General features: G+C 36.0%; 1 protein-coding gene across 1 annotated transcript; it reads right to left on the bottom strand.

Annotated features, from left to right (window-relative positions):
• Positions 1-280: 280 nt before the first annotated feature.
• Positions 281-14977, bottom strand: POK2 (phragmoplast orienting kinesin 2). The gene is made up of 38 exons (XM_068610025.2): positions 14671-14977; positions 13927-14560; positions 13664-13819; positions 13490-13573; positions 12814-12933; positions 12568-12681; positions 12396-12488; positions 12104-12264; positions 11927-12001; positions 11751-11838; positions 11611-11669; positions 11453-11516; positions 11299-11364; positions 11028-11222; positions 10455-10559; positions 10134-10369; positions 9985-10054; positions 9828-9893; positions 9508-9552; positions 9340-9419; positions 9179-9227; positions 7029-8981; positions 6470-6916; positions 4000-6153; positions 3656-3763; positions 3425-3546; positions 3200-3287; positions 3034-3108; positions 2621-2878; positions 2436-2534; positions 2114-2188; positions 1980-2032; positions 1746-1857; positions 1540-1650; positions 1097-1267; positions 945-1010; positions 708-827; positions 281-616 (listed from the first exon to the last, which is right to left on the bottom strand). Exons 2-38 carry the CDS (start codon positions 14557-14559, stop codon positions 479-481), a joined length of 8709 nt encoding a protein of 2902 aa, XP_068466126.2. The 5' UTR covers position 14560; positions 14671-14977; the 3' UTR covers positions 281-478.
• Between the last annotated feature and the right edge of the window lie 1159 nt (positions 14978-16136).

Raw genomic sequence — 16136 nt, 5'->3', positions numbered from 1 at the left:
TGTGAAACATGCTCACATACTGTTGAATTAGTCTTTGTTATGAACTCCATTAAATTATCATAATGGTTTTCATGTTCAGACTGCATAAATTCATTTCATGGATGAAATTTGACATGTATATTGGTGAAAATATAGTATAATTCAACTGAATTGAAAAAGATTAAGATTCTATAAAAAAAGTTTAAGACAATAGCTATTCCAGACTTGACCAAAAAGTAAAATTTTCGTAACTTATTCTATCTAATAAATTTCAATGTACATTGAATTTAACTAATCCAACTTAAGCCATAAATAAAATATACGAAATTTTATATAATGCAAAGGCTTTGAAAAAATAATTTCTCTTTGAATTGCTTTCTGACTGTGTGTAAAGATTATTTACACGTAGATTGCTACATACACGTTATTTACAGGATAATTAAAGAATATGACATGAATGGCTAAACTAAACAACAACAGAATACAGTAACACGTTTCACTATCTATCAAAACTGGAAAGGAATGGCGCTAGGGATGCCCTTGGTGGTGTTAAACGATTCTCTTCAGATCTCGAGTTCAGAGGAGAAGTTTGTGGCATGAGCTCGGATAATCGGATCTTTTCCTTGATAATTTTATTCTGTGTAGAAAAGTAAGCAAAATGTTCTTTAAATTTGACATAGAAGGCTTCGCAAACGAATTACTCTCTACTTAGTGTATAGTGTTCTTACCTTAAACTTCAAATCTTCTTGTTCCATTTCAAGAGTAGTTATCCTATTCTTGATCTCCTGTAGGGCTTCCTCAGCCAGAGAAGGATTTATGTCCGATGTTGGTCTTGATATTCCAGCCACCTGAAAGTGAAGCATAAATAAGGTTGTTTAACAAACCACAGACTTTGTTTTCATTGCATTGGAGAGGTTGCAAGAAAAGGGTGCAACAGAGCAAGAAGCATAAATCATTGTCCTGACCTTAAGAACATTTGTGGACAACCTCAGTAATTGCTGAGCTAACTCTACTTTCTCCTCCTCGATCTCCTGTGACATTATTCACTCAAATAATTAAATTTGAGTTCTGTTATTAAGCTACTCGGAGTACAACACATTACTTTTTTGTAACTGACCTTCAGTTTTATCATCAGACGTTGTTCCTCGTCAAAATTAATACTGGTTTTCACGCCAGCAGAAGAACGAAGACGAGCAAGGTCTTCTTTGACGCGGGAAAGGAAGACCTCTGCCCTCCGAAGTTTTGCGCTGAGTTCTTCGTTCTGTGTCTTTAACTTGTTGTTTTCCTCCTGTTGCAAAATTCCACGATCAGTCTCAAGATTGAATCCAGCGAATAGAATTATATTTTAAAGATACCTTGACAATTAAGAGAAATGAAATTTTATAATTTTTTTTCTTAGTAATATTTATGAGGAAGAACTATATAAAAATAAATATAGTTAGTACTAAATACTATATTTAGATTAAACAGGTTGACAATATTATCTCTAGTGCTGCAAAATTAAGGCAGGAAGCAAAAAGACAAAATCTGCTTGAACCTTTAGCAAAGTAAAAATCTTACCTTAATTTTAGCATGATGATGAATACGCTGCTGAAGGTTTTGCTGACCAGACAACTTTTTAATTTCCTCCTCCAGTTCTAGTACTTTATTCTTCTTACTTGTATTTTCCATCTGCAGGAAATGAGAGAACCAAGCTCGTCAATTAGAAATGGAAGAAAAGTAAACAAACCGCACCAAAAACAAAGAATAAAGCTTTAATATTCTACCTTCAGCATTTCGTTTTCTGTTTTTAGCATTTGGTCTCGCTGCCGAAGGTTTTCCAATGCAATTTGTACAGCTACCAATTCCGCTTGTTTCCTATCCATTTCTAGCAGCCATCTGCCATGTAGGGGGATTCAGATTTGTAAGAATTTTTACGTATACAGAAAAGAAAAGCTATAAGATTTGATTCTCAAACCCTAATCTCTCAAAAGAAGAAAAAGAACGTCAAATTTAAATACCCCTGTCTCTCCTCAATGAATTCATTCAGCTGCTTCTTAAGTTTAACGACCTCCTGTTCCAGAAATGAACACCAATTCAGATTAACTAAGCTCCAGCATAATAATATCACAATCTAGTCGAAAGTTTACACTACCTTGTCTTGGGGGTCTAGAGTAAGAAATTGAACTTTCTCTGTAATATCCTGCGCTTGCTCATTGTCGAAGAGTGACTACATAAAGGAAATTAAATTAAAGATGGGAGTCATTGGGTGAATATCATAAAACTAAATATTCTTTTCTAAAAACATTTTCTGCTTCCATTTTTATCTATTCCATTTTTTACCATATACCATTGCAAAGTGCATAATTTCCTGTCAGAATAACGATAACATGAAAGTTTGATTTCCCTGTGGATACGGAAAATGAAATATTTTTAGACATTGAAAGAGAAATCGCTAAAGAGGTAGATGAACTTACCACACAAGTGGTCATATCCAACTTTACTCCAAGTAAGTCTCGAATTACATCATGGGTCATGCTCTCGGCAGATGCTAATTTGGCATTCAGTGCAAATATCTGGAAAAGAAAAGTAAAGACAAATTGAAGCCCATAAAAAGCAAAACAAACTACTTTAGAATATGCAGTTGAAGAGAAAAGTCAACCTCTCTCTGTCGACATGCTGCCTGGGCTTCTAGTTCTTCAATGCGCAGTCTTGCAGCAGATAGCTCTTCAACCTTCTCATATTTTACCTGTTGTGCCAAGCCTAACCCAATGCATTTGAAAGGAGAGCTAGAACCTCGAGACTTGGTGGCATTTTTCTCAGACTTATTTGACAGTGCATTGTAAGAATTAGCACTGGAACAATTAATTGAAAGGCCGTCAGGTTTGACTTGCTCAGCCATGGCTTCCAATGCTTTGAACTGATTTAAAATAACGACATACTTAGTACAATAGAACTTATTAATAAAGTAAGGATGCAAGATTAATCTCAGTGTGCATAACTGGTGCTGCTAAGCTTCAATACAATTTACAATTAATAACATCCAAGATTATTTTATTCAGTACAATTACTAACTTTCTGCTTGTACTCCTTGGCCTGTGCTTCAGCATGCAAATTTAGCTCTGAAATATGAGCTTTCATCTGTTGAATCTGTCGGATAAAAGACGAAAAAAAATGAATGTTTATTTAGACACGTCAATCCAAGAGACATGAGAGAGCAGTCACATAGTAATTAACCTACCTCTGTATCCTTTCCTGCTAACTCCCTCTTAAGAACCTGTATGTGATTTAGGGCTTCATTGAGGCCTTTCTCTTTTTCTTCCAAAAATCTACAGGAATTGAAATAGAAACAGTAAAATATTTTATACTAATAGATCTAGAGAGTAGCACAGTAGATTTGTATTGGCCATAAAGAAGCAATATAAACACAAAATAGGGACATAGATGGCGATTAAGTGGCCTAAACCTTCTCATGTCACCATCAACATTTTTGACATTTTGCATCAGATCCTTTAATGAATGTAGCTCCAACTCTAGATCTTCTCTTTGCAGCCGCTGTCGTTCTGCTTCTTCTTTAATGATGTCAGCCTGAACAAAATAATTATAACTCACTTTGTTAAATATCAGCAGCAGCAGCTTCTTGCAAAGGACGTGTGATACCTATGAAGGTATATCTCCAGAAAATATTACAACTCACTTTGTTTTCTAGTACATTAATAGTACTTTCCAGCTCTTCAACTGATCTCTCTAGAAGTTTGACCTCTTCTTCTTTGTCTTCGGCATAAATTTTTCTTGTTTCCGCCTCCTGTAATCAATGTAAAGAAAATTCAGACAGGAATAAAGAAGAAACAGCCATTCAACTTGTTTGCCATTTTTTTCTTTTGACTTAGTTCATTCCCAGTGAAGAAGCAAATAAATACAACTATTTATGATATAATACTCCATAACAAAGTTCTTCATGTAGAACCATGGATTACTCAATAATAATGTCATAAAAGGAAAACAAGCTGCATTATTAATAGATTAACCATAAAGCATTACCTTCTGATTTTCTTGAGCAATTGCTTCATTAGCTTCAGCTTGTTCTTCAGCTTTTTCAAGCCTATTCTTTAGGCAAATTACTTGACCCTGAAGCTGATCCCTCTCAATAGTGAGTTCATCCAGTTCACTGCTCAGGTTTTTAATTGAATCATCCATTTGGCTTATCACACTATTCATTTCCAGAATTTCATCCTCTAAGCTCTCTGTTATCTTCATTCTTTCTCTGAGCTCATTGTCAGACAGTTTTCTTGCTGCCAAGGCCTCTTCAATATTAGTTCTAAGTTCTTGATTGTCACTGACTTGCAACTGTAGGGCCTCGCGTTCTTTTGAGAAATCCAACTCAAGAGCTGTAATCATATCTGATTTGGCCTTCAACTGAGCTTCAAGCAACTGACATTTTGCGACAGAATCAGCAAGTTCAACAGATTTAGTGGCAAGATCTGCTTCTAATGCCTCCATTGTAACCAGAATGTTTTCAATTTCATCTTTTTGGTCTTTATTGTTAGATGCAGATTCCTGTAGTAAGCTCAGATCATACAACAGTCCTTTTATTACATCATCCTTTCTGGATAACTCAACTTGCAATAAGCTCTGCATTCTAGTCAGCTCTGAATCCTTTAGGCTCAGTTCATTCTCAAGCATGCAAGATGAGTTTTCCAACATACAGTTTACTTTCTTTAACTCTGTGTTTTGGCGTTCAAATAAAGAAATCTGTTGGAAAGAAAATTCGGAAGTCACGTCCTTCTCTATGACATCAGCAATTACTTTATCATAATCAGCTTCTAGATCAAGAATCTTATCCAGCAGTCTTTTGCGTGTCTCCTTAACATCAAAAAGTTCTCCCTTCAATGCATTATTAGAAGAAGTAACCTCCTTTAGGGACTCAATATTTTGTTCAAGGACCTTGTTTACTTCACCCATTTCTGTAATCCTTAAGACATTCTGGTTCAATTCTGCTAATAGGTCTTTCCTTTCCACTTTTGTCTGCCGAACTTCTCTTTCTAAACGGGAAACTTCAACTTCCTTATCCATCAAAATTTGTTCTGCTAACTCAGTTTCTACTTGGGACAAGATTACTTCTTTCTTCAGTTGCTCAACCAATATAGAGTGCTTGACAAAACACTCCTCCATATTAGCTATACTACATGACATATATTTTAGTTCAGAAGTATAGATAAGCGATTCAAAGTCTTTGGCATACCAATCTGTCATAAACAAATCAGCCTGAGAATCAATGGCCTCAACTTTCTGTTTCAGTAGTGTCTCTTGATCTAAAAGGGATGTAACAATGTCTATATTACTTACATCCAATTCCCTCATCAGCTTAGCAAGTTGGGATCCTATTTCATTAGACCTTTGCAACATCATCTCCTCCTGAAGCTGTAGGTCTGATATGTTTTTAGCAAAAGTGTTCAGTTTGATGGTGATCTCTCCAGCTTCAACTTCTTTCTTAGTTACGCGATCAAAACTGGTCTTGATGTCAGCCAGCAGTTTCCCTTTCAAGATTCTGCACATATCAAGCTCTTGTTTTGTCCTATAATTATGTTCCTTCAAATCACTTATGACAGAGTTTGATTCACACAAGCCATATGAAAGCAAACCATTTTCTGCCTGCATCCCTGTTACTGTTTCCAGTAAAATACCCATGTGACAGAGATGTAGCACAGACATGGCACAATCTTTGAAAACTATCTCAGACCATACCTTCTCAAGCCATGGCTGTATCAACTTAGTGGAATATAGACATTGAGATTTTAAGCACTCTAAATCACAAGCCAGAGACATGAAATTTTCTGTCATCATCAATTGGAATTCTTTAATGACATCATCCAACTTAACAGTTAGATCCCTTGTTTCTACTAGACTTGATTCAACAAGGTCCTCTATCTCCCGATGCTTCAAATCGACAACATTTTGTAAGCTTTCAATATTGCTGACTAATATACGATTTTCGTTGAGTAATTTCACTTCTGTGTCTTTCAGTATCTTGATATCAATCTTCATTGACTCATTAGCTATCACCAATCCGTTGATCATAATATCTGCTTCTCTCATCGTATCTTGTGCTTCTTCAAATTTAGCAAGAATACAAGATGCCTCCTGAGATTTCTGAGCTTGAACGATCTTTGCTTCCCCAACTTCAAGTTCAAGTAACTGCAAAGAAAAAAGCAGTATGCATAAAGCTGCTGAATGTTAACTCTATCATAGAACAACCAAGCCGAACTCAACCCAAAAGCGAGCTCTAGGTGGACCGTCCATGTCTTATAAGAAGTATTCTAGTCATATTCGAAGCAAATGTAAGATATATTTACACCAACAAGTGTTCTCTATCAGAATGAATAGGGATTGGGGAAGCTTGTGACAACAACAAAAGCAGATAAAGCAAACACAATTTTCATCCTTGAAAGAGGGAGAAAAAAACAATTATAGTTCAACACTGGACATTATATTTAATTCACTAAAGGATTACCTCTTTCTTTTGGTACCAATGGGAGCTGGCTTCTGTCAGAGGTTTCTCCAGGTCTCTAAGTTTTTGACTGAGTACTTCAATCTTGACTTTGGATTTCTCTTCAAAGTGGTTCATGGCTTCTTGCAGGAAAAGTATCTGCTTTGTGAGGCACTCAATGCTTTGCCGACTCTTCAGTTCACACTTTGACATCTCCTTTTTCTCTTCATGTAATCTGGCCATCTCATATTGCACTTCTTTTAAGCTTTCAAGAGCACATTCTATTTCTTTTCTCAAAAGTGAAATGGTAACATCTCTTTCACGCACATCTGTCGAAACTCTTCTTGATTTTGGATCATTCATACAATATCCACGTTTGTCCAACTTAAAGGGTAAGTCAGCCAGGTCAACTATAGGTTCTTGAACAGAATGGGGATCTGAATCACTATTTATATGTGTTTCAGAACAGTTCTGCAACCAAAATAGAAAATACAGAATAAAAATCATTCACAGATCACTGACATCAATGAAATAAAAATGGCATTGTCAAAAGTAAATCTATTAAAAAGCAGCATTAGCTTACCCTTGGTTCACCAATATCATCACAGTTTGATGTGCAAGCATCCAATGATTTTTTATTATCAAGACTTTCTGAATGGTCTGCAAAAGAGGCCATGCATGACCTGAGTGAAGAGACACCATCTTGTAATATCACTAGCTGCTCCTTTGTCTTTGAAATGTCATTCTTTTCAAGATCTTCAAGCTTTTGTTCCAAAGCACAAGAATTCTCTTGCTCCTCAGACAATTTCTGCCATAATTCATTACATCTTTCTTGTAAGTCTGTTATCTGCCTTTCTGCTTCAACAAGTGAAGTGGATTGTTCAATTATAAGGGCATCCATCCTCTGATTAGTCTCTGCTAATTCACCAAGTTGAATACCCTTATGCTTTAGATCATTGAGGTAACCAAGATTCGCTTCTGACAATCTATTTACAACCACAAAAGCTGCTGTTGCACAGTTTGACAATTTACTGACATGTTCTTGAGCCAAAGCACATAAGTGCTCTTGCTCCTCCGAGAGCTTCTGCGATAATTCATTACACCTTTCCTGTAACTCTGTTACCTGTCTTTCTGCTTGAACAAGTGAAGTGGATTGGTCAATGAGAAGGGCATCCTTCGTTTGATTAGCCAAAGCTAATTCACTAAGTTGAATACCTTTATGCTTTAGATCATCAAGGTAACCAAGATTCACTTCTGACATTCTATTCACAACCACAAAAGCTGCTGTTGCACAGTTTGATGTTTTTCTGCTATGATCTTGAGCCATTATCAACTGCTCCTTCAGCTTTGCCACAATAGATGTTTTTTCATTCAGTTGTGTGGTCAATAGGAGAATTTCTTTTTCTTTTTCAAGGCACTCCTTCTGATGGGATTCTGTAATCACTAATGTTGCACTTCTTAAGGACTTCAACATAGACTCCATATCACTTCTTTTATTGCTTGCATCTTCCAAACATCTTCTAAGTTCATCAATTAATAATTCCTTTTCAGAGATTTTTCTAACCACCATGCCAACTTGTTCAGAAATCCAGATTCGTTTCTGCGGAAATAAATTGCTTATGTCACCAAGTTGGTCAGAGGCATCAAGAAGAGCCTCACATCCATCGAAAAGAATTTCTTCAATCTCGGAGGTTAATAATTCCCATTCTTCAGCCAGTGACATGAGTTCTATATCTTTCTGGCCAATCTCTTCCTTTAAATTTTGATTATCATCAATAGTTGAATGCAATTTGTTGTACACCTCCTTCAATTCAGTTTCCAGATTCAGAACACTCTCTTTCAATTCTTTTTCCTTCAAATGACTGTCATTTACTTGATGCTGGAGCAGGGCAAGTTCTTCTTGCATACAGACAATCACCTCACAAGTTTCAGCCTCAGCTTGCCGACGGATTTCATCCATCTCTTCTTCATTGGATATCTGGAATGCACGATCACTTTGGTATGACATGTTCAGTTGCTTGGCTTTTTCAAGAGAATCATGCATCCTTTTAAGTCTTACCTGTAAAGGAGACTTGTTTTCAAACTCCGGATGATCTGAAGGAATATTATCTCTAAACTCCTTAGACACAAGTTGATTCTTCAGGGTCATGATTTCATGCTCTTGTTTCCCCATAAGCTCCAGATAATGGTTGTTCTTGTTCCTTATCTCATCTATCTCTTTGATAGATAATATTTCCTGTGATTCTAGAGCTTCAATAACAGATTTTGCCTCTTTCAGCTCATCATTTGCATCTTCTAATTGTCTGCTTGTCTGCTTAAGACTGTCTTTTGCCATAAAAAAATCCTGACTTAAGCATTTGGTTTGCTCCTCCAATATGCCACGGAAAGTCCTCTCTTCCTTCAAAATGACCTTCATTATATCTAATTCCAGCTGCAAATTTATAACATCATCTGTGTGTTTTAACATTTGAGTTTCATGCTTCACCCCCATCTGTTGAACTGCCTGAGCATCACAAAACGATCCTTTTGTAGAAGCCTGCAAACAATAATGATAAAAAAAATAGACTTTATTTCACATAACACAGATTTCATACATAGAAAGGGGCAGTAAAGGACAATATTTTTTGTTGAAGTAAAGACCATACAAAAACAGCATTCAACTTTTCCTATTGATTTGTACATTATATGTTAGAGAAAAAATGAATACATGTTAAATCAGAATAACAAGACTACCTTTGTAGCAGTTGTGTTGCTTAACATTGAGTGAAGAGAGTCTATTTCCCTGTATAAATATGCAATGCAAAAACATTAGCATTTTTATAGTGCCTAAATTTGGAGCTCCAATCTGCTTGCATACAACCAAATGAACTTCAACAATAGTACAGAAACTATACCTACTGAGTTTTGCATTCTCCTCTAAGCAATAATTTAAATTACGCCTGCATTCCTGTAACTCGTCAAGGGTGTTTCTTAGCTGCAAACCATTAGAAGAAGTGGTCCTCACATCATTATTTTGTTAAGAAAAAAAAAGTTTAAATTGTTATGTTATGAAGGAATAAAACCTCTTGATCAAAAGAACTATTCTCTTTCTTGCAGCACTGAGCTTCCTGCACCAGTGGTAAAATTAAAGTGTTAGAAATATATTGCATTTTACAGTAAACATGAACAGTCAATAGCTGCTTCAATTAAGGGGCTATTTTAGGAGTTGATTAGTGATAACTATAGTAATGATGACTGTATTTTTCATACAATACTAGTACAACTAATGACGTTAGTCTGGTTTAGAAACACAATTTCAGAAAACATTGTTCTAACATGCAAAAAGGAATGAAATGTTCAATAAATGAAAAACATGAACTGCTTCAGGTAATTGTATACTGACCTGAGGTTGAGTTTCATGATTTGAACTACCCTGTATGGAGTTTCTTCCATGATGATATTGAAGCAACTACAGAGCAAATGTTTTTCAATCATAAAATCTTAAAAACGAGGAATCTAGAATGGAAATTATTTGTATTAAATTATAGAAGCACATATACTTGTTCCCTCAAAGACGACACTTCAGCCAAAAGAATCTCTCTCTCCCCTTCTTCATAGAACTCTTGATATCTGTGCAAGTAGTTGTAAGGAACTGCTAAAAAGAGAGAATATTTCATAGTCACAGTCTTGGTTAGAAAAGATATATTACCTTTTAAGTTGGTCTAGAAGCCTAATATTCTCTACAGCAAACCGAGTAACTTCAGGATTTCGATCAAGTTTTCCCTGAAGTATCTGATTTTCCTCAGAAAGTGTTTTATTCTCTTCCAGCAAAAATGTGTCTATGGGAATGGAACCAGCTAGTCTGGATTCCAATCTACGAATTTTGTCTTCACGAAACCTAAGCATCATTTTGCAACTCCTAGTGTCCTCTTCTCTTTGACGAACCTGAGTGACAGCAGATTTATAGATAAAGAGTGAAGACAGTTGAAATATTAACTCCAATAGAAAAAAGACCTCATAAGAGAACTACCAAATGGTTTAATTGTTCAATTTCAGCTTCAAGTTGCTTAATAGAAATTTCTGCCATCTGTTCCCTTCTCAAAGCACCAGCAAGAGTTGTCTCCAATGATTTTAACTGAGACACAAATGATTTTGATCATATAAATATACGAAGGTGTGAATGAAAAAACTATATGGTCACTTCATGGAGATGCTAAGCTAACAACTATATAACTTTAGAAGACTAGTGTTGGATGTATGTTAGCCATAGGCAGCCTAGTGCACAAGCCTCGCACCATCATGGGATAGAGGGAGGGCCTGATGTAAAGGTTGTTTTCACAGCTAAAACTTGGAACAAATCCCGAGGCATAGCCTTACCTTTCCAATAAGGCTCACTCTCCCACAAAATCTAACAGCATAGTCATAACTTTTCATTTTACTTTGGACCCTTATCTCTTAGAAAATAAATGATTAATTATAAAGTCCTTAATTCATTAAATCTTGAAGGAACAATGCATGAAAATAATAGAAATATTCATTAGTTTAATTTTTAAACATAAATTTCATTCCACTAGCTATCATTAACATAGCAAAGCCGGTATACCTGTGTGTGGGACATTCTGATGCCCTTGGATTCATACTCGGACATATTTTCTTCACATTGATCAACCAAGTCAGTAGCATTTTCTAGACAACAGTCTTCTAGTTCTAGTGATTGTTTTATATCTCTGACAGAAGCCAAAGAAAATGACAAAGACCTGGAGACATTCTGATGCCGTTTGAGGGTAGAAAGCTCCTCCTGCCCCAAAATTTGACTTTTAAGTTAGAGTATCAACTCAAACAAAGCTAATACTACGACAAATAATTGACACCACCTTCAAAACCCGAATTTGATGCTGTAAAGCTATTACATCCCCAGTAGAATCTTCATTCACCACAGCCTACAAGAAAAAGATACAGAATGAATAGGGGTGAGAGGTTGATGAGATTCATTCCTTCGATTCAGAAGAATGTTAGAATTGCACTCACATTATTTTGTATAAGTTTTGCTCTCTGAGCAAATTTAAGTGTATTCAATGTTTCAGTGGCGCAGCTGCAACAGTGAAATGGATAAAGCCCCATCAAGCTTCTACGGCAAGTTGTAAATTTAGATAAAGGAAATATAGTTCCAGATAAAATGAACAGACCACATAGAAGGGCTGACATTGGCAATGATCATTGTTTTCGAGTTTCCACCAAGAGAGTCCTGCATTTTATGCCAAATAGTGGTGAATAAAGAAGAAACCCTGAGACCAATGATTCAATGGAAACCAGTACATAAATCAACCTGAAGAAGAAACGTTAGTCTGGAGTCTCTATAAGGGATATGCCTCTGCTTCCCATTTGCCACATCCACTAATATCATAATAACATGACTGCAAGAGTGATTGGAGAATACTAGTTACTCAATGAGAAAGCAGAAATATGACAATGTTAAATATTTATGTAGCAATATCCAAATACCCCAAGGTAGATAATGATTTATTGATATTAGCCGCTTCTTTTAAACGCTCCCCCTCAGCACCAGAAGTCTTCTGTCTGTTATATATGTTAATGATAACTCTGTTAGTATACATGCACTTACATCACTCAGTTCCCAAGATACACTTGGTCCAATCAACTCCATAAGTTAAGGCATACCTTTCGGAGCCAGCTAGATCAACCAGGTTTAACCTTGCAAAACGATGATTAGTTGTAGAATCCTTTTCCCATGTGCTCTCAATTACACACGTAAAAACACTGTGGGACCTACTGCTCTCTCTATTCATATTTGTTGCTGCAACTTTTCTATTTGCAGAACCCTACATAGCAGAAACTACAACTTAATGGACGAAAGTGCATTTCAGAGCAAATATGTATTTGATTTAAATAACAAAGATAGGGAGTTGTTTGGGGATTCCTTAAAATGAACAAGATGGTCCCATGGATGTACCTGAATTAGAAGCCTTATAATGTCGCTCACACTTTGAACCTCAAACTCCGATAAATTTTCAACATAAACACCCTTCATGACATCTTCACGCAGCTATTAAGAAAAAAAGGAGCACTGAGAAATAATTAAAAAAGGTTTGACAGTCATCTGATGAGTGAAAAACTACACCTACCAACAAATTAGTAGAGGAGGGATCAAGTAGATCTGTAATTTGTTCATTGTAAATCTCCAAGAAAGAACACTTGCAATTGTATTTTAAGTTCTCATCTCTTCGGCTTTCCTCTTCCTGGAAATCCGATTGAGAGAACAAATATAAAACATAAAAAACAGAAATATGGATTAATTGATCAATATTGATTACATAAATGGACCTCATATATAAAAAACTGAATTAGCTACAAAAGATTAATGAATTTACAGCTTGGATCCTGGCAAACAAAAACTCAAATATGCGTGGTGTCATTCCACGGTGGGGACTAGGCTTCACATCTAGATCCTCAATTTCACCGAGCATTGTGTATGTTTTCCCACTTCCTGTCTGCAAAATAAAAGAGACGTCCATCATCTTACAGTAAAAAAATGCCACTCACTGTCCATTTCTAACTATGTTGTACAACAACAGAGAAATACAATCTCCCATTAGAATTTACAACTAATAAGTTTGTGATAAATGATCCCTTTACTGCACAGAGAGCTAAATTGCTGCATAAAAAACACTTTAAAATGTTAGTTGTGCTACGCTTATTCTTAATTCATAGAACTGTACATATTCTTATTGACAAAAAACCAATGGCAGTGAGTGACAAACTGAAGCTCCTGATTATGATGTATGAAAACTTGGGAGTTAACTACCACTGTTTGGCAATGGGTAAACTAAGGAGCCAGTCAACCAAATTCTTTTTTTAATTTCAAATCACAAGATTATCCAATTAGCAATAGATTGGATCATGTGCATAGAATCTGTTACGCATGTGAACAAATGCTATTTTCTGTTTTTCCTGGTTTCTTTTTCTAAGCTCATCTATTTTATTTCATACACTACCAGTCAGTTTTTATCACATAATGTCGAACAGAGGCTAAGTTCAGGATATTACCTGTCCATAAGCAAACATACAACTATTATATCCTGAGAGGCAGTTCTCTACCATCGGAAGACCAGCCAATCTGAAAATCATTTCCTACACAGCCATAAACCAGAGACAGAAATTAACAACTCCTTCCCAACAAGAAATTAGCACCTCAAAAAAGTCATTTCAATGTAACCACACCTGGTCTACGGTTTCACATGCAACATGGTCAAAGGTGAACCGGTTTTCCTGATGCCCAGTCCAACTAATGCTCTGAGAGCTTTCTTGTTTCAGGCATCTGTTATACCCTTGTGTACATCGCTCCATGCTATTGAGAGGACGAACACGAATAATAACCTATACATAACAAAATTCACACCACAAATCACAAAAAGCACCAGAATTAAACAACCCGCTCATCCAAATAAAATCAGCTCAACTGGTGACATATCCGGATCACTCACCTGTACATTGTGGTTAATCCAAAACGAAGAATCTTCCTTGAGATCAAAGTGAGGCACTTTGACCGTGTTAACAACCGTGGGAGTCAAGCAAGCCGAACTGGGAACCCCTTTGTACAATGCAGTATAGTTCCCCAAACGAGCACTGAAGCCTCCTCCATCAGCCCTGCTCCGAACACTTGAGCTCGGGGGCGGCTTAGTCACACTCTTAGTCGGAGTGCTCTGCGTGGAGTTGCTCTCGGAACAAGCCGTGACACTCGAAGAAGCTTTCCCCACAGTGCGAGGCACGCGAGGAGTCACATTCCCAGCAACAGATCCTCTCCTATCATCACCGAACGAGGAAACGGCGTCGTTCTTGTTATTCCAGCCGAACCGTTGTTTCCACAGCATGCTCCCTCCTCCGTGCTTATCTGGCGTGCGAAGCTCAGCTCCTCCGCGACCTTTGTTGTTGGCCTTCGAAGGAGTCCTCTCAACCTTTCCCACGCAATGCGCATCGGGTTCCTGAATTGTGTTCAACGGAGGTCTAGAACCTTCTGCGTGCCTCTGAACCGTGGTGGATGAATCCAGAGGATCCACATTCTCGGGTTCTTCGTGTTTTCCAGGGTTTCGGCGTGGAACTTTGAAATCCCTCAGCATTCTGCAGCGTAATGAAAATGAAAATTCAAGCATGACGCAAAAATCATTTATAAAAGTTAAATAAACGAAAGCGAGCTTAAAATCGTGAAAGGAGTTGGAAATTTGCAGAACCTGAAGGAAGAGTTGCAGAACAAGATCCCGAAGCGAAAAATTTGGGGAGAGCTGAAATTGCTTCAATCTGAGTTCAGCGTGTTGTTGCTAGGGATTTGAGATTGAACTGCTTCAAGTTCAACATAGATCCAAGTCAATCATTTGCAAACAAACACACACACACTCTCTCTCTCTCTCTCTCTCTCTCTCACTCACTCACTCACTCACTCACTCTCGCTGTTGCTGTGAGGATTCGAATGATTTGAAAATTCCAGTTGAAAACGAAGTAAGGAAAAGGGGTTTTGGAGTGAACGGCTGAGATTTGATCAACAATTCAAAAATGAGTAAAAGTTAAGGTAATCGCGGTTTGGGGATTTGAAATGCGAGGGCTTTCTGGTCATTTTAAGTGGGTCCATAATTAATACAAAAATTCAAAAATTTAACGGCTACATGGTTCTTCCTCTCAGGTGACATGTGTTTGGCTTGACTTATGGGGTATTGAAGTTTGCAACCCATACTCATAAAAAATTTAATTTTAAATTTAACCTTCTGAAAACAAATTTTTTTGTGATTTTTTGTTTTTCCATTTTCAATTTCAGTTTTGGATTGTATAATCTAGTGATTTTTTAGATTTTATATTTTAAAATATTAAAAATAATATTTTTATATATAATTCTAGAATATAAGTTTTGTATTTTGGGATATACAATTAAAAATACAGAATTTATATTTGAAATATATAAATTATAATGTTTTTTATTTTTTTTTATTTTGAAATGTATATTCTAAAATAAAAAATTATAAATTTGTATTTTTGAATGTACGTTTTCATAATGTTTTTATCATTTTGTGTTGTATAATGTATGATAGGAAATACAAGATTAAAGAAATACATTTTAAATTGCACATTTCAAAAAGTATTTTTACATTATGAAATACAACTTTTTTTAGTTTTCATCATGAGAAATTAGGGTTTTGCAGTTATTCAATTTGTTTCACTCCCTCGTTACATATTTAGTCCCTCTATTCTCTTTCACTTTGCAACAATTTAAATCATCACTTTCAATTTTTCGCTTATTCGTATTCTAAAATTCATCATTTTTCATATCACTTTATCGTTTTCTCGTTCAAGGTTTTAATTCTTCTCTTTTTCATCAGTGTTGAGTTACTTATGACTAGTTTATATACCATCAAACTATGAAAGCTTATTCGAGCTTGTTGATGCCATTTATCTTCTCCATGCCTTTTCTTCTTTCAATTTTTGTTTCAATCTTTGATTTTGTTACTTTGTTTATTCTTTAGGTTTAATTTTTTGGAGGAAAATGAAACAAGGCAACAAATTAAAGTCTCTAAATTTGTATTCCAGAATACAAAATAAATAAATGCCTTCTATATTGCTCATTCCAAAAGGATCTAGAAAATACATTCTAGAATATGTAATCTAAAATGCATTTTTTCAAGGAGAATTTTGTCATTTCACAACCACA

Source organism: Phaseolus vulgaris, chromosome 3 (assembly GCF_051622355.1).
Source record: "Phaseolus vulgaris cultivar YP4 chromosome 3, ASM5162235v1, whole genome shotgun sequence".
NCBI lineage: Eukaryota > Viridiplantae > Streptophyta > Magnoliopsida > Fabales > Fabaceae > Phaseolus > Phaseolus vulgaris.
Note: the sequence above shows the minus strand (reverse complement) of the source record. Positions and strands in the feature narration are given on the sequence as shown.